The sequence below is a fragment of the Monodelphis domestica genome, chromosome 2, assembly GCF_027887165.1.
Source record: "Monodelphis domestica isolate mMonDom1 chromosome 2, mMonDom1.pri, whole genome shotgun sequence".
In the NCBI taxonomy this organism is placed as follows: Eukaryota; Metazoa; Chordata; class Mammalia; order Didelphimorphia; family Didelphidae; genus Monodelphis; species Monodelphis domestica.
Window position 1 is genome coordinate 343520888 of NC_077228.1, and position 24618 is coordinate 343545505.

General features: G+C 34.8%; 1 protein-coding gene across 4 annotated transcripts in view; it reads right to left on the reverse strand.

Annotated features, from left to right (window-relative positions):
- RARS2 (arginyl-tRNA synthetase 2, mitochondrial) overlaps positions 1–24618 on the reverse strand; it is an 80171-nt gene that overhangs the window by 36848 nt on the left and 18705 nt on the right. For 3 of the 4 annotated variants that reach the window (XR_008916612.1, XM_056818576.1, XM_001366914.4), the window contains exons 5-8: positions 21846–21943; positions 20515–20570; positions 7916–7999; positions 4911–4987 (exon numbers count right to left, since the gene is read on the reverse strand). Coding sequence is in view for 3 of the 4 variants with exons in the window: in XM_056818576.1 (XP_056674554.1) it covers positions 4911–4987; positions 7916–7999; positions 20515–20570; positions 21846–21943 (315 nt within the window). In the remaining variant the exon portion in view is untranslated. Of the gene's footprint in view, positions 1–4910; positions 4988–7915; positions 8000–13291; positions 13315–20514; positions 20571–21845; positions 21944–24618 lie in introns of those variants that run through there. The other variant, XM_056818577.1, reaches the window with a different exon arrangement.

Below are 24618 nucleotides of genomic sequence, written 5' to 3' on the forward strand. Positions count from 1 at the left end.
TGTTATATCCTGTTACTTTTCCCCTATAACCATACTGAACAAACATTATTGAGTAGGCCCACATAAAAACAACTTTTCTATTTTTGACATTGTAAATTGTCACATAGATAAATGGACTCCATCGTGTAAAAATGGAGATTTGAACCCCAGATTTCAATCCCCAGAAGTCCTTGGCCACTTCCTAGAATGCTTTGTAACCTCACCTGAATTCCCACCTGGGCTGAGAACAAATTATTATTTAAAGGGTCTTCACCTACGGCTCTCGCTCTTCCTACTTCTATTTCTAAGCAAATGCATCTCTCATGATGTAAGTGAAATTGAATGGGCCTTTCAGCCCTCCTAGGCACATGCTTTCTTACTTGTATTTTCTTAAATTCTTAATCTTTAATAAACCTCCTAAAACATAATACTTCTAGCAGAGAAACTAATTTTAAAAATTGCTACAAAAACCTTTGGAAAATTTAATGAGCTAAATATCTCAAATTGATTTTAAGGGTTCTTTAGACACGATTTTTAGAATTTTTCTTAACAACCTCTGGTCATTTTGCCTGCCCCTTAACACGAGGTAAGGCCCATTTTAGTAGCTGACGTGAAATACAATTATAATCCCAACTCCCACATTTATAAAAATGTGAATGGAAGTTGGGAAGTTAATCCCAGGGCATTGTACCCCTAGAAGCCTGACAAACCAAAAAAAAAGGGGGGGGGGGAGGGAAGCATCTCTCATTTATACTCTTTAGCTCACTTTACAGAGGTTTAAGTTCTTCGTAGACTCCTCTACCACATTTTTGTAATGATATCTAGATTTCCTGATGATGTTCTAGACCCCCCAAAAATGCGTTTTTTTTAAAAATATGTTTGTCAAGGTTGAAAGATTTGCTATGTTTGTAAAAATTGTGACAAATATCCATCATTTTATAGGCTTTAAAAAATGATATACAGCAACTTATATGAAAAATGATAGTGTGTTTGCTATTGTAATTAACTGGGCTATTGAGAATTTGGGGGATAATATTTGTAATACTGTTCTTTATAAAAAAAAAAGTTACCTTGTGAAATTCATTTGCTTGTACTCACAGTGGATCACGGCCAGATAGGAAGAAGAAATGGATCTCATTTTTGGTGAGAAAGCCTTGTATTCTATATTTTCTTAGCTGACACTGTGTGTCAATGATTATAAGCTACATTTTTGAATTTTTAAGACTCTTATATTTTTCTTGCATGTGCAATATACTATTTCAGTATTTTTTTCTCTCCTTTTTATATTTGAAGCACATGTCACCAGTATTAAGACTTTCTTTAACCTTCTGATTTAGCAGTAATATAAGTTTAAAATACATTTGCTATAATGTCAATGTATGCCCCCAAAGTTTGCGACTATAAAAATGATGCCACTAATTGTTTAAAAAAAATTATGGGATTTTGCTTAATGATTTTGTCTGATTCCAGGAAAAGACGTACAAAAGAGCCATTGCACAGGGCCAAAGATAAACCAATTCAGGAAGGATTGATGCACTTCTAATCCAATACAAAGGTCTTAAACCTAGTGTGAAGACTCAAGGTTGCGACGCTTAACATCCGTTAAGACGTAGGCCTTCCTTGTATCCACACTCACTCTGAAAATACTTACAGATGAGTATCCCAAACTTGGCTCCGACTTGGCTTCTATGTCCCTTTTCTGTCTTTCATAGTGTGGCAAACTTTCTGTAGTCCTGGCTAATGACTGGGTAAGTGCATCATTGCTTAGATTATTTTAATTGGGTCCTGATTCAAGGACCTGTTATATATTTACTTTTCCTTTACTTGGAATTTTTACACATAAGACTTTGATAGTCTATATTTTCATCCAGAAATTAGCTTTTTTATTTGGATTTTTCTGATGTATTTTTAATTTCTCTTACCAATTGATTCATATACCTCATAACTCAGCCATGCATCCCTAAGTGATCCTGTGTTTTTCAATCACCCTCTTCACAGGGAAATGTAAAAAGATTATTATTTTAAATTGCAAAGTTTAAATTCCTTTTAAGAAGAATTTTAGGTTAAGAAACATGATACCTTTCCGAATCTAGAAACTGAACTGTTTGGAGAAGACACCATGAAGATGCCTCCAGGCCACAAGCTGCATGAGAAGATCAAGAATGAACTTTGGGTATAGTTGATTGAACATTTATTTGTATGTATATTTTCATGCCAAAAGGGACTGCCCTCTAACTGGCTTTTTGTCAATGTGTCTAGCAATTATTGGTTTTGTTCTTTTTTCCTCTTATCCTCAAATTGTTGTAATATTTAAGTTGATTATGTTTTCATGATCCGTTTAGGGAAACTTTTCCCAATAGGATCAAATGGAGAATTGTAAAAATGGAGATTTTAACCCTGGACTTCAATTCCCAGAAGTCCTTGGTAGTTCCCAGAATTCTCTAAAATCTTACCCTGAATGCGAGAACACAATTTGTATTTAAATTGACTCCACCTATTTCAGCCTCTCTCTGCTTCTGCTGCTAAGCACATGAGGCTCTCTACCTAGCAGGCAAGATGTAGATTAAGTGGTTGTGAATGGGCTCTGGACCTAGACACATGCTTTTCTTATTTTGTATTTTCTTTATTTTTCTTAATTCTAATAATCTTTAATAAACTTCATAAAATATAATACTTAGAGCAGAGAAACTAATTATATTTTAACTAATCTGCTAAGTAAAAATATAATCACTTATATATAGTAGAGAAACATACTGAAAGGAAAAAAGTATGAAGGCCTTTAAGAATTAGAAACTGTCAAGTGTTCAGTTCAAATACAAAAAGTCTATGGCAGAAAAATTGACTTAATATAAAAAGGTAAAAAACTTTAAAAATATTTTCCCCCCATGGACCTTCGAACTATCCTGGAGTAGATTCTCATCTGTTCCAAAAATGTCCTAAATGCTAAAGCCAAAAACGTCCTAAATGCTAAAGATGCTTCTTCCCATGTGGCACTGAAAAAAATACAGCCTTTGACCAGAAGGACCTCAAATAGTGAAGTTCACACTGAACAGGATCTAGATGGAGAGATTTTACTTGTGGGTCCTAAAGGAAAGGAGAGAAAAATGAAGCTAAGAGCTCAATTGGGCAAATGAAGAGACAAGAACCAGGTGAGGGGACAGATAGGGTGAAAAAAAAGATAAAAAGACTGACCTATAGAGAGTGAGAGTAGGACAAAGACACCAGAGAAAGAATACAGGCCAAGAGTATGTAAAAACAGAACAAAATATTTTCATTCATACACTAAAAGTCATATTTCCTAATTTGTTCAGTGATATAAAAAGAATTTTCTCTGTAATATGAATTCTTATAGTTTTCAACTGTGGATACATTATAATCTAGAAAAATGCTTCACTCATTTTCATTGTGTAAAACACTCTAAGCTCTTTATGCTGAATTAACTGTATGATGAAGACCTGAAATACAATTAAAAAAAGAAACAAAAACAAAACTAAAAATATACATATAATTTAAAATTATGAATAGCATTTGTTAATAACACAAAGGCAAGTTTTTTCAATTAAGTTTTGGTCTCTTCATTATGGGAACAGATGCTTTAAAACTCACCAGGCCAATTTAATTCAATAAACATGTATTAAATGTCTTCAATGGGCAACTATTTATGTTAATTAGTGGGTATATAAAATTAAGAGATAACAGTTCTCATTCTTATGGATCTTAAAATCTAATGAAGTAATCAGAGGAGTAGTTCATAGCAAATAAAGTGCTTTGAAAACATTTTTGAAGGAATTAGACAACTCAAAAAAAAAAGCCTAATAAAGATAGAATAATAATAGAGTAGAATGTGATATTCTAGAAAAATGTGAGGCAATAGAGGATACTTTTAAGTTGGATGATAATGTAAGAGTACAATATTATGGAAAAATGCCAAAATTTCATTTTAATTCATGTCTTGCCATGCATGAAATAATTTATAAATAAATTTCTTTAGTAATCTGCATATCTTCCAAGTAAATTCCAACTTGTTAATATTATTTTTATTAAAATTTGGTATCTAGTTTCCTCTACAAATTTTATTGTTTTTACTTATTTCTATAAATATGTCTGCCCACTAGACTGTAAGTTCTTCAAGGACAGGGGTTACTTTTTCGTTTCTTTTGTAGAAACAGTAGTTTACACCTATAATTATTGGATGATACCATTAGATGCAAGGCACTATGTTAGACAATGGAAATATAAGATATTAAAACAAAATCAGATTGGCTCCTTCTCTCAGTATTTATATTTAATTTGAGGGATACAACATTTAAACAGATGACAAAAGGCAGTTTGGAAGGAAAATGAATTAACAAGAGTGTATACATTTATTTGTGAGGTCAAGAATGGCATGTAACCTTTCAAAAAAACTTTTTGAGGGGACAGCTGGGTAGCTCAGTGGATTGAGAGCCAGGCCTAGAGACGGGAGGTCCTAGGTTCAAATCTGGCCTCAGACACTTCCCAGCTGTGTGACCCTGGGCAAGTCACTTGACCCCCATTGCCTAGCCTTTACCACTCTTCTGCCTTGGAGCCAATACACAGCATTAACTCCGAGATGGAAGGTAAGGGTTTCAAAAACAAACAAACAAACAAACAAACAAACAAAAACTTTTTGGCGGAGTGGATGAGCTTGATCTATGACCTGGGGCAGGCCAATAAAAGGCAATAGGTACAGTTGTGTGTGTGTGTGTGTGTGTGTGTGTGTGTGTGTGTGTGTGTGTAGGATATTTTATTTTTATTTAATTAGATGATTTAGAATAATTTTTCATGGTTACAAGACTCATGTTCCTTCCCTAACCTCCCCCCACCTGCCATATATTATGCACAATTCTGCTGGGTTTAACATGTGCCATTGATCAAGGCCCATTTATGTAGGATATTTTAAAATAACTTACCTCAAAGAGATGCTGCAAAGGATTGGATTGAAGCTTTTCTTCATAGCCAAACAGTTGAAAGCCAGTTCCCAAGAGACCTAATATAATGATTAGTAAATGAACAAACTGTGAAATGGGATGCTGAAGAACAGGTAATGAATATATTTCTACTAAAAAGGTCAATCTTTCCTACCAAACTCAAATCTTCACAATAAGATAGGACATTACTATCTTTTGATAATCAACATTTTCTGTATCTCTCCAAAATCCAAGCCAGTGAACATAAGTCAAAAATAAATGCTCAGTATAAAATAATCCTGCTTCCCACATTTTTCTTGGCTTCTGTGAATTTTTACACCTACTATTTATTTTTATACATCAGATAATTGCATAAAATTAAATTTAATTATATATGCAATGTGTATATATCTCTGTTATGTATCTATTACATAGATACAGATAATAAAGGGAAAATTAGAAGAACAGCCTTAGAAAATTTTAAATTCCTTAGTTATTTTCAGCATAACTAGGATAGTGGAATAATTCAAGATATTCAGATAGATTTCTTATTCAACTCTACTGAATTAAAACTTAACCTGCTTTTGATCAGACAAATATCCTTTGACTATCTGTCAAATAGGATAATAACGGAACATAACCTGTAATGATAGAGTAAACTGCTTTGCAAATATTAAAGTGTAACATAAATCCAAGATATTAGAATTTATATACTTAGATTTACCAGTCTCCAATGATAAATACTAGAAAAAACACTATGTCTGTGAAATTATCTTTAATTCTAAGTGAGAATTTTGCTTCACATTTCATGCATAATACTATTAATAGAAAACTTTGTTTTAGTATTAATATTCATTTCACTGCTGCCAAAATTATAACTCTTTCTAATCAAGAGTTATGTTCATAAAATATGAATTGAATATAAATGATGTAATAAATATAAATCATAGTCATTTTCAGGTTTTAGTGCAAAAAAGCAAGATGTCTTTTTAATAAGAGACATGGGATGAGAAAATGCTTTTCTAATAAGCTGTATTTATGCTCAAAAGGCATTTTGGTAAAAGCAGATTCTACAATTTCATTCTCACAGTATTTGTGTAGTATGAGTCTATTTGCAATAATTTCATAGGAATCAGATCTTCAGATCTTTTAAAAATTAATTTGCCTCTAGAACTATAGTAACATTTTAAAATGAAAGGGGACTGTCATGGTAGATATTCTAAAGCCATATACTCAATCATCCAAGAGATAATGAATTATCAGATACACTTTCTCACATAAAGATCAAGTATCCCACATATAAGGCAACTATGCATCCAGGTTGTCCAGGACAATTAAGATTGTTTTGTGTTTGTTTTAAGTGACCTTTTAATTAAAGAAAAGTTTTTTTTTAAACCATGTGCTCTTATTTTTAGTGTGGGCACCAAAGACACATAATAAATCTATAATAAGAAATTTGCTAAATGATCAGCAGCCGTCCAAATCCCAGATTAAAAAAATCATGAGAATAGGATGAGGAAAACTGCTTGCAATACTATAAAAACAGAAATAGAGAAAATAAAGTCCCTTTAACATTCACCTGTGTACATCAATATTTATTCATAGGTAGGCACACAAATACCCATACACACCTATTCTCTCTATATAAAAATCTGGCTTTGTCTACAAACTTTCCACTGGATATGTATAGTCATATGCATATAGCCAAAATTACTTTCTTCCACAATGATGATTATAATGGAAATACTAATAGATAATTAATGATAGCACTGCTCCAGAGAGGTATCATCATAAAATCATGGAGGCATAACTTGGGACACAAAGGTCACACTTTCTTTATTAGACAGGTAGCACAAGCTGAGGACAACTGTTGAAACTGGACCATCAAAGCTAGGAAGGAGGCCTGGGCCATGGAGCTCCAAGCTGTATTCTGGATTGCTGGGGTATAGCAAAATGTGAGAAATAATCTCTCACTGCTGAGCCTGTGAATAACAAGTATACTGCAGTGAACATTTTTAGTTTAAAAGTTAACATTTTAGTAATCCAAAAAGGTATTGTCTATTCATACTAGGACATTCTGGAATTAAATGAAAAATTCCTTCCAAAGAACTGTTATATGAATTTTGTTGTTGAAACTCCTTGTGATTTAATTTCCTTCCTAAATGAGGAATACATTTTATAGTTCAAATCTGTTATACATTTCAATTTATGTCTCAAAATCATATTTTCTTTGAGATTATTATGCATTGTCAAAAATCTATTTTGGCACATTGTAAATTAGGCTCGTTTTATTTTAACAAATAGAAAAATAAAACCCTGTCCATCTTGGCCCTCCTTATTTGGAGCACAGGTTTACCTGAGTCTTTCCTAGTTCTGAATGTTTTTGGAGTGCTGGAGGTTCCCAGGGCATTTTACTTCACATTCTGTTCCCTTTTTAACTTTTCTACTTTCTTGTTCCTTTTGCTCCCCTCTGGCAGTAAAGAGGAAAATGGAAAATGGCAGTTCTTTGTTTTAATGCTGATAGGAGTAAATGATACAATGTGCTGTGCAATGAGGCATAAAAGAGCTGGGCTGGACAGAATTAAAATGACTGAGGTCATGGAGCTAGAAGGAGAGGTATGTAGGGAAAAGAGAATGATGGAGAAAACAAATTGGTGCCGATTACTCATGTCCTTTTAGACTTTGAATGTTTGTACTTAACTAAGAAATCCAGTATAAGAAGCAATTTAAATTTTAACAAAAATCTAGATTTCGACAAAGATAATGATTTAGACAGGTAATATTTTATTATACAATTTTGCCCTATAGCTTGCCCATTAAAATAACATTTTTGAGGGGGAAAAAAAAGACATCTCCTTCCAAATCTTAAGGTCAAGTAGAAAAGTCTATTTCAGTGAATAAATTTTTATTTGTGTCCCTGCAATAAAGTGACAAGAAATTAATGAAAACTAAGCCAGGTTATATTTTACAATTAAATAGGGAAAGAAGCCAATCCCAAACTTACTTACCAAATTGCATGCCCCAATCTCCAAAGTAATTTATTCTTGTTACTTGGTGTCCTAATGCCTCCTTGAGATTTGCTATAAAATTCCCTAGAAAACAACAAACGTTTTTAATACCATCAATTCAAGCATAAGACCTTTCTAATTCTCCATAATCAAAGTCTAGCACTGCACATTGTGCATTTGCTTTAAATTCATCATGTGAGTTAATTTTTTATTAGTTTTCATTACACTATGTGACAGAACCAAGAAGGAATTACTTTTTACTTTCTTTACATGCATAGAATTACCTCTATTAGCAAAATTTGTGGAAAAAATTTACTAATTAATAAACTAATTTCAGGCAAGGAAGGAGAAGGTTCATAATAGGTAATGAAAACTGTGTCTTTTTTGTTTCTGCTGTGGTCTATGTAATATCCGCCAAACTGTAAGCAAAGTCTCTTTCAACTGAGGCCAATTCACAAATTGAACTCCTTCCTTTCACTGATAGCATTATGGATTTTCTTCTCTTTTAAGGAGAGCATTATATAATCCAATCCATAACCACATCATGCCAAGAATATTGCAATTTTTCCTTTGGGGTCTCTTTTTGCTTTCCTTTTCTAATCTACAGATGGCAGCAAGAGCCATCTTTTCTAGTTATTAATTTGACAGTAATAGAAGGATCAATGTCAAAACCAACACTTAGACTTTATGAAAACAACTACATTAATACAAAGGAGAAAGGTGATTAGTTAGGAATTCATATTAAAAGGAGGGCAAGGAGGTAATGAACACCAAAGTATTCAGAAAAGCAATCTGAGGTAGCAAAGAATTCAGAAGAATTGTGGCAGGCAAGTGGTTCACTGGCTAAAGCACTAAAGGGAGTCCCTAAAGGAAGACCAGAATTCAAATCTGCCTTCAGATACCTATTAGCTATGTGACCCTGGGCAAGTCATTTAACCTCTGTTTGCCTTAATCTACTGGAGAAGGAAATAGCAAACCACTCTTCTATCACTCCCAGGAAAACCTCACGGACATTCCTTGCATGGTCACGAAAGAGTTGGACATGACTGACCACCAACACATGAATATAATGGAACATTATCGTGCAGGAAAAAAATGACAAATATGATGAACTCAGAGAAATGAGATCATTGGTATGAACTGAGACAGAGTAAAATAAGTAAAACCACAAAAACAACACAAGCAATAAAGATAATAATGTAAATGAAAAGACCACTAAGAGGAAGTCTTAAGTAATGGAAAACCAACAATGGTCACAGAGAAGAGATAATGAAGCACAACTACCTTCTCACCAGAACCACTACTATCTACATTTACGAGATATGAGAATTGTATAAGGTAAGTTCTCAGGATATGGCTAGCTGGCTAGATAGAGATACTCCAAGTAAAGGAAAGAGACATTCTAATTTTCCATTCAATGTTGACAACCATCCACAGTACTGACCAACTGCTTAATCACACAGATTCTAATCTCCCCTTCTTTGCTCCTTGCCACCAAAACCAAAGGTAAACAAGAACCAAAGTATAAATTTTCAAAGCTGAAATCCCTCCTTGAAAAGGAATCCTAACTTCTGGGTAAGCATGGCGGCAGCCTAGTTGCGGACCACTTCCTCTCTTAGGGAACCAACCGATATAGACTATCTCAAAAGAACAAAAAAACCCCAAATTCATAAGAACAAAGGGACTCTACAGTAGGGTGCAAAATTGAAGGTATGTGGATTTGGGCATTTCGACGCTATAAGGGGGTGAAAAAGCTCCCACCCAAACGTGAGCTCATCAACCCTCCCCCACTCCACCTATGGAGCCAGAGTCAGAGCCAGAGTCCTCCAGAATTAGGTGAGGGGCACCTTTAGAATGAGCAAGGGGCACCTCTAGGTCCTTGGGAGCTGACCACCAAAAGACCTACCCCTGAGAGCAGCTACACCTGAAACCTGGGGAGCTCAGATCATGGGTGCTCTCAGGAAGGTGGCGCAGAGAGGGGCAGCAAAGATTCGAGAGCTTGCTTCAGGCAAAATCCTTGCTCCTTGACAACATACACAGAAAGCCTGCCCATCTTACTCAGATTTCTGACTAAAAAGGGAAGGAGAAACCTCCACAGTGATGGCAAATTGTGCACAGGAGCAACAAATACCCTCCAAGAAAAACAAAAAAAGGGCATTGACCTTCGAAATTTTTACAGAAGAAAAATCAAGGCTACAGAGGAAATATAGGAGGAAAATCAAATAAACCCAAAACCTTCAGAAAAAAAATTGAAATTGTCCACAAGCTCTGGAAGAATTTAAATTGGAGCTTATCAAAAAGATGGAAGCCTTCTGGCAAGAAAAGTAGGAAACAGTTCAAAGAGAAAATCAAAAGATTATAACAGAAAACCAGGCCTTAAGGACCAGAATTGGGCAACTGGAAACCAATGATCTTGCAAAACAGCAAGAATTAATAAAGCAAAGTCAAAAGACTGACAAAATAGAAGAAAACATAAAATAGCTCACTGACAAGAAGACATCAGGAAAACAGATTACAATGAGATAATTTGAGAATCACTGGTCTACGTGAAAAAGGCAGAAATAAACAGAAATCTTGACATCAAACTGCCCTGATGTTCTTGAACAAGGGGGCAAAATAAGAAATTGAAAGAGATCATAGAACACCCTCTACACTAAATCCTCAAAAGAAAACTACCAGGAATGTAATTGCCAAATTCCAGAGCTTTCAAACTAAGGAGAAAATTCTACAAGAAGCCAAAAAGAGATAATTCAGATACCAAGAATCACCTATCCATCAAAACTGACTAATCACTTCCATGTAAACATGGCTACAGTCTAGATGTGAATCGCTTCCTCTCCCCAGCACCTAACGAAATGGACTACCTCAAAAGAATATAAAAATCATCTTTGGAAGAACGGAGAGACTCTATAGTAGGGCATAGCAACGAAGGTACATGGGGTTTGTAATATCCACACTATAAGGAGAAAAAGCTTGCACCCAAACGTGATCTGAACTACCCTGCCCCACCTCACCTACGGAACCAGTCGGGACCAGCTTGCTCACCAGAGACAGCGAGCGAGTGAGGGACATCTCTTTAGTGAGTGGGGAGCACTCCAGGGTCCTTGGGATTTAGGTAGGACTGCCAAGGACCTACCCCTGAGAACGGTTACACAGGAGAACCCTGAGCACTGGAGAGCACAGACCATGGGTGCTCTTGCAAACTGAAGACACAGTGAAGACCCCAGATCCTGTCTGAGGCAAAAGCTCTGCTCTTCACTGTAGTGGGGGTGGGGGGGAGACACACCAGGGTCCTTGGGAACTGACAAGGACTGCCAGGGAACTACCCCTCAGAGCGGTTTCACAGGAGACCCCTGCATACAGGGGAACGCAGATCGTGGGAGTGCTAACAAACTGTGGAGGCTGAGGCAGAACTGGATTGAGGCAAAAGCTCCCCCATGTAACTCAACAGAAAACCCGCCCATCTCACTCAGACTTCTGACTAAAAAGGAAAGGGAAAACCACCAAAGGGGTGCTTTATTGTGTCCAAGACCAACCCTCAAGGAAGAACAGTAAGAAATGACTCCTGATAACTTTTATAGAGGGAAAACCCAGGCTACAGAGGAAAAAGATGAAATTAAAACAAAATCAAAACCTTCCCCAAAAATGGAAATTGTCCACAAGCTCTGGAAGAACTCAAATTGGAGCTTATCCAAAAGATGGAAGCCTTCTGGCAAGAAAAATGGGAAAAAATTCAGAGAGAGGTCAACAGTCTGATAGACAAGAACACCCAATTGGAGAAACAGCTGGAAGCATCAAACAGCAGGGCAGACCAAACTGAAAAGCAAAACCAGCAGAAGTTAGCAACTGGAAGACAATGATCTTGCAAAAGAGCAAGAATTAATAAAGCAAAGTAAAAAATTAATGAATTAGAAGAAAACATAAAATATCTCACTGACAAGGTGACAGACCAGGAAAACGGAGGAAGGAGAGACAATTTGAAAATCATTGTTCTACCTGAAAAACCAGAGATTAAAAAAAAATCTTGATGCCATACTACAAGAAATAATCAAAGAGAATTGCCCTGATGTTCTCAAACAAGGAGGCAAAATAGAAATTGAAAGGGTTCATAGAATACCCTCTATACTAAATCCCCAAAAGCCAACTCCCAGGAATGTAATTACCAAATTCAAGAGCTTCCAAGCTAAGAAGAAAGTCTTACAAGAAGCCAAAAGGAGAAACCTCAGCTACAAAGGAGCACCAATTGGGATTACACAAGACCTAGAAGCTGCCACACTAAAAGGCCACAAAGCTTGGAACATGATATTCAGAAAGGCAAGAGAACTGGGTCTTGAACCAAGAATCAGGTACCCATCAAAACTGACTATATACTTCCAGGGGAAAGTATGGGCATTCAACAAAATAGAAGATTTCCAAGTATTTGTAAAGAAAAGACCAGAACTCAGTGGAAAGTCTGACATCCAAACACAAAGGGCAAGAGAAACATGAAAACACTTTTTTATGTACTTATTAATATTTTTGATTTCTTTGACTGAAAATTGCTTATTCATGTCCCTTGCCCATTTATCAATTGGAGAATGGCTTGATTTTTTGTACATTTGATTTAGTGCTTTGAAAGGGAAAAGGGGAAAAATGTTTTTTTTTTTTAATTTTTATTCAAACTCTATCCTATAAGGGCTACAATTAGATCAAATTATAAATATTAATATATGGGGAAAATGTTATGTGTAACTCAAAAATTGTATGCATTAATAGAATAATCATAAGAATCATTCATAGGGAAAGATTGAGACATTAAGATGATTTGGAGGAAAAAAACCAAAAAGAAAGAAAAAGGGAGGGGGGGAATCAATGATGGTACCAAGATTTACTTGAAGAAATAGAAATAAATAGAATAATCTTTGTCACACAAAGATACAAACGGGAAGAGGAAGGGAAGAATTCTCTCATAAGAAGGAGAGGAAGAGAGTGCTAATTGGTATTACTTAAATCTTACTCTCAGTGAAATCAACTCTGAGATTTAAGAGCATTTAGATCCATTGGTATCTTGAATTCTATCTTATCCAACAGGGTAAGGGGGAAGGGAAAACTAAGGGGGAGGGAAGGGGCGAGGGAGTTCAAAAAGGGAGGGAAGGGGAGGGGGTAGAGAAATTAGCAGAACCCCCCACCCAAAAAAAAACCAGACGGGAACAAAAAGGGAGGGGACAGAAAGGGAAGGATAGCAAGGGTGGGGACTAGGGGGACTTATTTAAAGTAAACCACTGGTTTAAAAAGTTACAGCAAAAGAAGAAAGGTCAGAATTAGGGGAGAATGTCAAAATGCTAGGGAATTCACAAACGATAATCATAACTTTGAACGTGAATGGGATAAACTCACCCATAAAACGTAGACGAATAGCAGAATGGATTAGAATCCAAAACCCTACCATATGTTGTCTTCAAGAAACACACATGAGGCAGGTAGATACAAGGTCAGAATTATAGGTTGGAGTAAGACCTATCGGGCCTCAATTGACAGAAAGAAGGCAGAAGTTGCCATCATGATATCTGACAAAGCCAAAGCAAAAATAGACCTGATTAAAATAGGGAAGGTAAATACATCCTGATAAAAGGGAGTATAGACAAGGAAATATCACTAATCAACATGTATGCACTAAGCAGTACAGCACCCAAATTTCTAATGGAGAAATTAGGAGAATTGAATGAGGAAATAGATAGTAAAACTATACTTGTGGGAGATCTGAACCAATCACTATCAAATTTAGATAAATCAAATCAAAAAATAAATAAGAGGTAAAAGAGGTGAATGAAATCTTAGAAAATTAGAGTTAATAGATATATGGAGAAAAATAAATAGGGACAAAAAGGAACACACCTTCTTTTCAGCAGCACATGGCACATTCACAAAGATTGACAATACACTAGGTCATAAAAACATGGCATATAAATGCAGAAAAGCAGAAATAATAAATGCACTTTTCAGATCATAAGGCAATGAAAATAATGATCAGTAGGGATACATGGAGAGCAAAATTAAAAATCAATTAGAAATTAAATAATATGATACTCCAAAATTGGTTAGAGAACAAATCATAGAAACAATAATTTCATTGAAGAAAATGACAATGTTGAGAAATCCTTTCAAACATTATAGGATGCAGCCAAAGCAGTACTCAGAGGAAAATTCATATCTCTGAGTGCATATATTAACAAATTAGGGAGGGCAGAAATCAATGAATTGGACATGCAAATCCAGAAACTTTAAAGTGAAAAAAGTAAAAAAAACCCAGAAGAAAACCAAATTAGAAATCCTAAAAATTAAGGGAGAAATTAATAAAATCAAAAGTGATAGAACTATTGAACTAATAAATAAGACTAGAAGCTGGTACTTTGAAAAAACAAACAAAATAGACAAAGTAATGGTCAATCTAATTAAAAAAACGAAAGAAGGAAAGCAAATTAACAGTATCATAGATGAAAAGGGGGACCTTACCTCCAATGAAGAGCAAATTAAGGCAATCATTAAAAATTTCTTTGCCCAATTATATGGCAATAAATATGACAATCTAGGCAATATGGATGAATATTTACAAAAATATAAATTGTCTAGACTAACAGAAGAAGAAATAGAATTCTAAAACAATCCCATTTCAGAAAAAGAAATCCAACAAGCCATCAAAGAACTCCCTAAGAAAAAATCCCCAGGGCTTGATGGATTCAAAAGTGAATTCTATCAAACATTCGAAGAACAGCTAATCCCAATACTATACAAACTATTTGACATAATAAACAAAGAGGGAGTTCTTTTTCAAATTCCTTTTATGACACAAATATGATACTGATTCCAAAGCCAGGCAGGTCAAAAACGGAGAAAGAAAACTACAGACCAATCTCCCTAATGAACATAGATGCAAAAATCTTAAACAAGATACTAGCAAAAAGACTCCAGCAAGTGATTAGGAAGGTCATTCACTATGATCAAGTAGCATTTATACCAGGAATGCTGAGCTGGTTCAATATTAGGAAAACCATCCACATAATTGACCATATCAACAAGCAAACCAACAAAAATCACGATTATCTCAACAGACGCAGAAAAAGACTTTGATAAAATACAACACCCATTCCTATTGAAAACACTAGAAAGCATAGGAATAGAAGGGTCTTTCCTAAAAATAATAAACAGTATATATCGAAAACCATCAGCAAGCATCATTTGCAGTGGGGATAAACTAGAAGCCTTCAGAATAAGATCAGAGTGAAACAAGGATGCCCATTATCACCTCTATTATTTAACATTGTTCTAGAAACACTTGCGGTAGCAATTAGAGAAGAAAAAGAAATTGAAGGAATTGAAATTGACAATGAGGAGACCAAGCTGTCATTCTTTGCGGATGATATGATGGTCTACTTAAAGAATCCTAGAGAATCAACTAAGAAGCTAGTGGAAATAATCAACAATTTTAGCAAAGTTGCAGGATACAAAATAAACTCATATTAAGTCATCACTATTTCTATATATTTCCAACACATCTCAGCAGCAAGAATTATAAAGAGAAATCCCATTCAAAATCATCTTAGACAAAATAAAATACTTAGGAATCTATCTGCCGAGAGATACACAGGAACTATATGAACACAACTACAAAACACTTACCACACAGTTAAAACTATATCTGAGCAATTGGAAAAACATTAACTGCTCCTGGGTAGGACGAGCTAATATAATAAAAATGACCATCCTAACCAAACTTATCTATCTATTTGGTACCATACCCATTGAACTTCCAAAAAACTTTTTTTACTGAATTAGAGAAAACCATAAGAAAGTTCATTTGGAAGAACAAAGGATCAAGAATATCCAGGGAAATAAAGAAAAAAAATACAAAGGAAGGTGCCTTTGCAGTCCCAGATCTCACACTATACTATAAAGCAGTGGTCATCAAAACAATTTGGTACTGGCTAAGAGACAGAAAGGAGGATCAGTGGAATAGACTTGGGGTAAGTGACCCCAGCAAGACAGTCTATGACAAACCCCAAAACCCCAGCTTTTGGGACAAAAATCCACTATAAAAAACTGCTGGGAAAAATAGAAGACAGTGTGGGAGAGATTAGGTTTAGATCAACACCTTACACTCTACACCAAGATAAATTCAGAATGGGTGAATGACTTCAACATAAAGAAGGAAACTATAAGTAAATTAAGTGAACACAGAATAGTATACATGTTAGACCTTTGGGAAGGGAAAGAAGAGTCACAAAATGTAAAATAAATAATTTTGATTACATCAAATTAAAAAGTTTTTGTACAAACAAAACCAATGTAACCAAAATTAGAAGGGAAATAACAAATTGAGAAACAATCTTCATAACAAAAACCTCTGAGAAAGGTCTAATTACGCAAATTTACAAAGCACTAAATCAAATGTACAAAAAATCAAGCCATTCTCCAATTGATAAATGGGCAAGGGACATGAATAAGCAATTTTCAGTCAAAGAAATCAAAAATATTAATAAGTACATAAAAAAGTGTTTTCAATCTCTTATAATCAGAGAGATGCAAATCAAAAAAACACCTAGCAGATTGGCTAACATGACAGCAATGGAAAGTAATGAATGCTGGAGGGGATGTGGCAAAGTCAGGACATTAATGCATTGCTGGTAGAGTTGTGAACTGATCCAACTGTTCTGGAGGGCAATTTGGAATTATTCCCAAAGGGTACTAAAAGACTGTCTGCCCTGTGGTCCAGCCATAGCACTCCTGGGTTTGTACCCCAATGAGATAATAAGGAAAAAGACTTGTACAAGAATATGCATAGCTGTGCTCTTTGTGGTGGCAAAAAATTGGAAAATGAGGGGTTGTCCTTCAATTGGGGAATGGCTGAACAAATTGTGGTATATGTTGGTGATGGAATACTATTGTGCTCAAAGGAATAATAAAGTGGAGGAATTCCATGGGAACTGGAACAACCTCCAGGAAGTGATGCAGAGCGAAAGGAGCAGAACCGGGAGAACATTGTACACAGAGACTGATACTGTGGTACAATTGAATGTAATGGACTTGTCCATTAGTGACAATGCAGTGATCTTGAACAACTTGGAGGGACCTGAGAAAGAACACTATCCACATTCAGAGGAAAAAACATTAGGAGTAGAAACACAGAAGAAAAACAACTGCTTGATTACATGGGTCGAGGGGATATGATTGGGGATGAAGACTTTAAATGAACACCCTAATGCAAACACCAGTGGAACTGTGCATCGGCTACGGGAGGGGTGTGGAGAGGGGAGGGAGGAATAGAATATGATTTTTGTAACCAAGGAATAATGTTTGAAATTGACCAAATAAAAATAAAATAATTAAAAAAAAGAAAAAGAAAAAGAAAAGGAACCCTAGGGGAAGCTTAGGTGGATTGCGAGCCAGGCTTAGAGTCAGGGGATCCTGGGTTCAAATCTGACCTCAGATACTTCCCTGCTGTGTGACCCTGGGCAAATCACTTAGCCCCCCCCCCACTGCCTAGTCTTTACCAGTCTTCCAAGATGGAAGGTAAGGGTTTTCAAATAAATAAAGAGAAAAGGAACTCTATCAGTTTTATAAAGGATTTCTATGACTTTACTAGCAAAGCTTTGATTACCATTTACCCATCAACAATCTGTCATGAGCTTCAGAAGTCTTTTCAGAGGGATTGTAGCATTCATTACTTGAAAATTAAAGGGTTGTAGGCATGATTACAAATGTCTGATTAGAAAAAAAATCTTCACAGAAAATATCTCTAAGGTCTAATATCCAAGATATCTAGAAAGTTGATACAGATAAAAAAGAACAATAACCAGTCTCCAATATATAAATGATCTGAGCATATTAACAGGTAGTTTTAAAAAGAAGAAACCTAAGCCTCTCAACAACTAAACAAAGAGAATGTTCCAAATTTCTATTAACAAAAGAAATGCAAAATAAAACAATACTGGAATTTCAAGTGTGGAAGCTGTGTAAAGCTTCCCCTGCTCCCTTTTTTTTTATAGAAACATCAAGTATATTTAACATGAATTTTAGCCTGAAAACTATAGATCAGTGATGCCAAAGATGGCACAGAGCACTCTCTGTGGGAGACTGGACAAGGGTAAGGAACCTCTCACAGATCCTCCTTAACCAGATTAAAAGAATAGATGGAAAGAGTCTCTGATTACTTTACTAAATGTAAATATCTTGATTTCATCTGCCACCAACTGGAAATGATAACCTGTGAAGAGAATGATTTTAGGAAAATGATTCCCCGAGTGTGTTCTTAAAGTTAAACTGAGGGGGCAACTGGGTAGCTCAGTGGATTGAGAGCCAGGCCTAGAGATGGGAGGTCTTAGATTCAAATTTGACCTCAAACACTATTCAGTACAAGCCACATGACTCCCATTGCCTAGCCCTTAGTATTCTTCTGCCTAGGAGCCAATACACAGTATTGACTTCCAAGATGGAAGGTAGGAGCTATAAATAAATAAATAAAAGTTAAAAATTGACAATCATTTATATGATGAAGCAAAATGTTCACTGAACTTTAACCTGGGCTGAATAACTACATTTTATTTCAGAAATATTATGTAATACTATCTATTGTTCTAAAAAAAGCCTAAAAATGGATTCTTGGAGAGATATTTTTGGAATCATACAGAGGCTCTATCCACTTTTGGTCCTTTTTCTAAAAAGAAATGTTCTCATTAGAATAATTTTAAAATTGTTTCTGGCATAGTTGTTTCTAAAATGGAGAGTACAGGATTTATTTCTATTCACTTCATAGAATCATAAGATAGTAGATTTAGAGGTGAAAGGGATCAAGAAAGTTGCATCCAAAGCCCTCATTTACAGATGAGAAAACTGATGTTCTGAGAAATTAACTGGTTTTCCCAAGGTCATGCAACAAATAAGCTTCTGAAGCAGGAGCTAAACTCAGGTCTTTCTGATTATTTTATCCACTATTCCATATCTGCCTCTAGAGAGAAAAAGATGAAACTGGTAAATGTAAGAGAAACTATAGGAAAACAAATACACTAATGCAATATAAACTGGTTCAACTGTTTTCCTTAACAAATTAGAATTACACTAAAAACAATGACTAAACTATCTCCTCGTTTATATACGTTCTTTTATCTATGACCAGATTATGGCTGAAGGAGGTCAAAGACAACGGGAACGTTCCCATATATAACAAATTATTCATCATAGTATTTTTTCTTTTTTTTTTCATAGCATTTTTGGCAGAAGCAAAGAACTAGAAAACAAATTAAAGTGGGGAATGACTGAACAAATTATGCAATATCAAAATGAATATTAGAAAAACATAAAAGACTTATATGATTCATGAAGAGCAAAGTAAACAAAAAAAAAGATGGACATGATGATGGCAATAGGTCAGAAAAGAAAATCTGTGAGAGGGACAGTCATGACCTTAAAGGAATGGAGGTCAATTATGTCTCTTTCCTTTTGGCAGAGGTGATCAACTATAGATACAGAATGAGTTATGTGTTTTTAGATGTTTCTTTCATTTATCTGGACTTTATTTGTTATAGAAGGTATTGGGGGCTATAAGGGAGTCACCAAGAAGTGAAATTTATGTTAAAAATAAAACATCAATAAGACATTTTAAAAAAACAGTAGAGAATATCCTGGCATTGGACAGTAGATAAAAAGCTGGTCTTAGGATCAAAAGCCGAGTCTAGGGATCACTCTGATCCAGATTACCTGTGTCAGCCTGGTAAATCATCTAAACCCTTGGAGCCTCAGGCTCTAAGACTCATAGAGAAAGGAAATAAGGGGCAAAAAGAAAGCTGGAAAAGAGGCAAAGAGAGAAGGACAGTGAAAGAATAAATGTAACATTCTACAGACTTATATTTGATGGATTTTGAGGTGGGTTTGTCTAGTTATCACGATAAGCAAATCAATTCAAAGTCTTTCATCAAAAAAAGCAATCCCTATCCTGTGAGACACAAGTTCAGTTCTTGGCTCTCACCAAATGACTACACAAATACTAGCTCATCATTTCATTTGTTCATACACCCATCCATTCATTCCTTTGAACATTTGTTCATTCACCGTAACACTGGTTTTGAACCTCCCAAAAAATATCCACTTAAAAGTATCATGAATTCAAATTAAAAACCAATTGTTGAGAATAGGACAGATTAACAGAACTGGAATGCTATTCATATAAAAAAATGGACTTTATTTGACTGTAGGTTCAGTGTGAGCAAACAGAGTGACATGGTTGATTAAAAAAAAACAACAACTCTTGTGTTAACAGAATTAAAGGGTGCAGACTGAGAGAGATCATAGTTACAATGCATTTGTATGGACCAGACTATAGTTACAATCTCTATACTCTTGTTTTGGTCAATACATTGTAAAAGGAATGCTGATAAACTAAAAGGTCTCCAGGATAATCAGAAATCTAGAAACAATTATTTAATTTTAAAATTTAATCCTTTAATATAAAACACATTTTAGCCTTAATTGTGCATTTTATTAAATATCAAGTCCACATTCAGATAAATAAGGACTTAGGTAGTAAATCTTACTTCCAGTAGAGCCCCAAAGAAATCTTTAGCACTAACCTATGATTGTAGAACGCAAATGTCCAACATGAAATTTTTTGGCAACATTAGGGGAACTGCAAAAAGAAAAACAAAAAACACTCAATATTGTATGAATTATATTCTTGTGCAAAGTTTTAAAAATGTAAAGGGTTTTGAGGAGGAATATCAGGCAATTTCAGGAAAATGTCAACCAAGCAAAGGGCGGGGGGGTTGGGGGGGATGATCTTTAACTGAAAAGAAGCTGCTAGTTATGAGGTGATACCATTAATCACAAGGACATTACATGTACTCAGCTAAAATCAGTCTAATACAAAATGGAAAAAATATTATTTTAAGCAAAAACAAGGTAGCAAAATAGAAGACTAGTGTGATAGAATGAAAACAATCTGAAAATCAGAGATGATTTGTTATTGTAAAGCCCAATACTTTTAAGGTAGGGGATTATTTTGTTATTTCTTTTGAAAGATATAATCTTAAAAATGGAATGGGTTATTTCTCCAGGTTCATCAGAATAAAATAATCCATAAAGCCACCTGATTTCCTTTCCTCTGATTTCTTATTTACTAAGAAACTTTTTGATTTACTCAGTCTCTGATTAGTGGCTAATCATTTCCCCCAATTCAAGTTTATACCATAGCTGAGTATGGCCTAGTTTTTCCTTTCAGAGAACTCTTATTTTAGGGGTATGGCTTATATTCACTGGGAACTATTTTTTAATCCTCCCATGGAAATATTAACATAGAAGTCCAAATGTTTACAGCATTCTTTTACTTTCCAAATAGGAGAATAAAAATTTGTTATTGCTATTCTTTATTTGCTATAGAAACAAAACCAATATGTACAGTAAATTTTGGAGGGGGGTGGTTGATATATACATCTGTCTCATGGCCAACTACCCTTGGTAGGGCACTTACTTCTCTTTGGTTATTTCAAAACAGACCATAAAAAGCATTTTAAGGATAACTAATGACATTATTTAAAATAACAAAACATAACCCAGACTTTTAGTGACTTTACATAAAGCTTTGTACTCTCAATATTTTAAAATCCTTAGATACTTAAAAAACACATATTTCCCAAAAAGAGGCGGTGCAGAATAACATTCTTTACCAAGAAAATAAATGATAATAGTTTATTTAAAAGAGACAAAGAATGTTCTAACCAGAGGACAAATCTCTAGATTTATTTTCTATAAACTCATTTCTCAGATAATTAACTACAACCTCAAATCCTGATTTTTTTTGCTTCCCGAAAATGATATGAGTAGTTAATGTTTGAAAACCCTAACCTGAAAAGTACTTTCCAAGTCAGTCATATGACCTGGTTAGTACTTAATAATATTTACTCACCTAAATTCAACCACTACCTTCTTCTGGGGAAGACCAGAAAAAAGTTCACTTTTTAAACCATAATTTATACCATCTTCAAATACTTGTTGTAGTACTGTCTGAAAAATAAATGAAAATAGAATTAAATTTTTTTAAAAGATACTGTAAGAAAATGATTTTAAATAATTATTTTATTATTTGACATAGAACTTAAGTTTCTGCATGGAAATCTCTACCTTTAAGGCCTTCATTACATTAGATTTTTTTCTCCTCTAGCTAGACAATGACCAACGTGGTCATCATCCTAAAACTGAAATAAGAAGAACACTCCATCTATTCTGTGCCTGCAGCATGTCAGAATAAATTGTGCCATCAAACCTTAAATGAACATTGAGGTGCAAGAGCAAAAAATAATACCATTTAATTACCAGAATGTGAGGATCAAATGAGATGACAATTTTTCTAACGCATTTATACAATATCTGGCACATAGAAGGCCCTAAACAAGTGCTAGCAGCTATTATTATAATTACTCATTTTTCTTTGTTAAAGACTAACTGGCCTACACTAAAATCAAACAAGTGACCTCAGCCTCATGAGTATCATATTTGAACAATATTAAGTTAAATAAAGTTACATTTTTAATTGACAGGTAGATGTGGATCTGAGCACTTGGCAATGCCAGTCTAAAGTAACTTTAATAAGCTTACTCTTACCTACCTGTATAATCAAATAAATTCTAAGAAGTTATTCCTTTAATATATGACTAAGTAAGGAAATGGAAGTCAGTAAAATAAGCAGAAGTAGCACAATACACTATCATTTTAGTTCAATCCTGATCAGAAATTGAGGGGAAAAAATCTTTCTTGTTAAATCTTTTGAACAGTGCCAACTAGAGAAACAATACAATCTACAATGCCCTGGGGCTGATCCCTTTAAATGGCACATCAAATGAATTCCATTTATTTGTATCAGATTTAATCAATAGACACAAAAGGGCTTCTTCTCAAATACATTTAATCTTCAAAGAAAACAATATTAATCAACATTCTAATGAAGAATACATCACTTAATGCCAAGTAACTGAAAAAAAAAAAGGATTTTATTGAATGAAATTTCTAAAAATGTTATTTGAGTAGGGAATCTAATTAGAATAAAACAAATAGAAGCTTTGATGTTTATTGATTATTAGCTTAACATGTTATGCCAAAAAAGATGAAATATTCCAGTATCAGAAGAGGGAAAAATCTCCAAAAGTCACCTGTTCATTCAACAATATACACAAACAATTTACTTGATACATAGCACAGAATATTTATTGGCTTTGAACTATGAAAGGAAACTTTATTCTCTTTGTCTATTTTGAGTTAATCAACCAAAAACTTAAACACCCCTACTTAACACTAAGTAAAGGAGTTCACAAATCACTTACCTGGAGAGCTCAACCCTTTTAATTTAATCAGTCAAAAACTTGTGAATCCTTTGATAAGAGTTTACACCCACAGAGGATGAGAGGTGACAGCCCTAGAGGCAACTGTCCTGCCCCTGGGCAGTGCTAAGCAAATTTAAAGACTGCAATTGGTTCTCATAAAGTAAAGTGGAGGAAGAGACAGGAAGTGGCATGGAAAAAGGACTATAAAAAATCCTGAACTTCCAGACTAAGGGGTTTTCTGCTTGGTTTAAACCTTCCACTTTGAGCTTTGGCTGGTGACTTGCCTCTTGGAGGTGACCTTGGCTTTTGGGATTGCTCTTTTGATCTCTAGCTTGGATCTTTTTCCTAGTGAGTCAGCTTGGACTGGGACTTTGGCTCTTACTGCTTCTGGAAGGTCTGATCCTGGATCTTCTTCTCTAAGTGACTGAGTAGCTGGCTTTCTTTTTCTGGCTTCTGGAGAGATTAGTTCTGGAGAGACCTTCCCTTCTTGGAGGAGACTGTGTGAGTAGAAAACCAGGTCCTCCAGTCGAAGGTTAACAAGTTCTGTCAGGCTGAGCTGGGCACCAGAGCAGCATTTAATGTGATAGACTAGACATCTTCTCTACCCTCTTCTTACATTTCTCTACTTTAGCTCTTTCAACCTCTTTGTAAATAAAGCTACTAAAAGTCATTTTGGCTTGAGCTATATTTTTAAATTGGAGACTACAATATTAATTTAGAATTCTCATATATTTAGTCAAACCCTTAATTAAATTCCTTACAGAACTAAGAGACAAAAGCATATCAACAAAAAGATTGAAGAATGAAACTGTAATGGATTTAAATATGCTTGAAGACATTTAAGAATTTTAAAAAATACAAATTGTAACCCATGGCACTGGAACATTTTCAGGCTATTGAGGCTTACTGTCATCAGAACTAATGATAATGCTGTGGGCCGTTAAATATTTTGCATGACCTTTTTATATTATTAAAATTTACCAATTTTACATACTATGTTGAGAAAAATAAAAAATGAAATCAGGACAACACAAAGTTGTCAGAATCTCAGAAATTCTAAACTGGAATATGAAGAATAAATCAAGCCGAGGCTATATCAAAAGGCCAAAATAGGGATACTCTAAAAGACTATTTCTCATTCACAAAACAGAGGATTTAGAAAATTGTTCAAGGAGAGACCATTTAAGAATCATTGGTCTCCAGAAGACCATGACAAAAGAAAAAAAGCCTGGACTTAGCACTACAGGAAATTATTAAAGAAAACTGCCCCGATATTCTAGAACAAGAAAGAAAAGATATTACAAGCTGCCAAGAAGAAGTCATTCAGATACCAAGGAACCACAGTGAGGATAAAGCAGGATC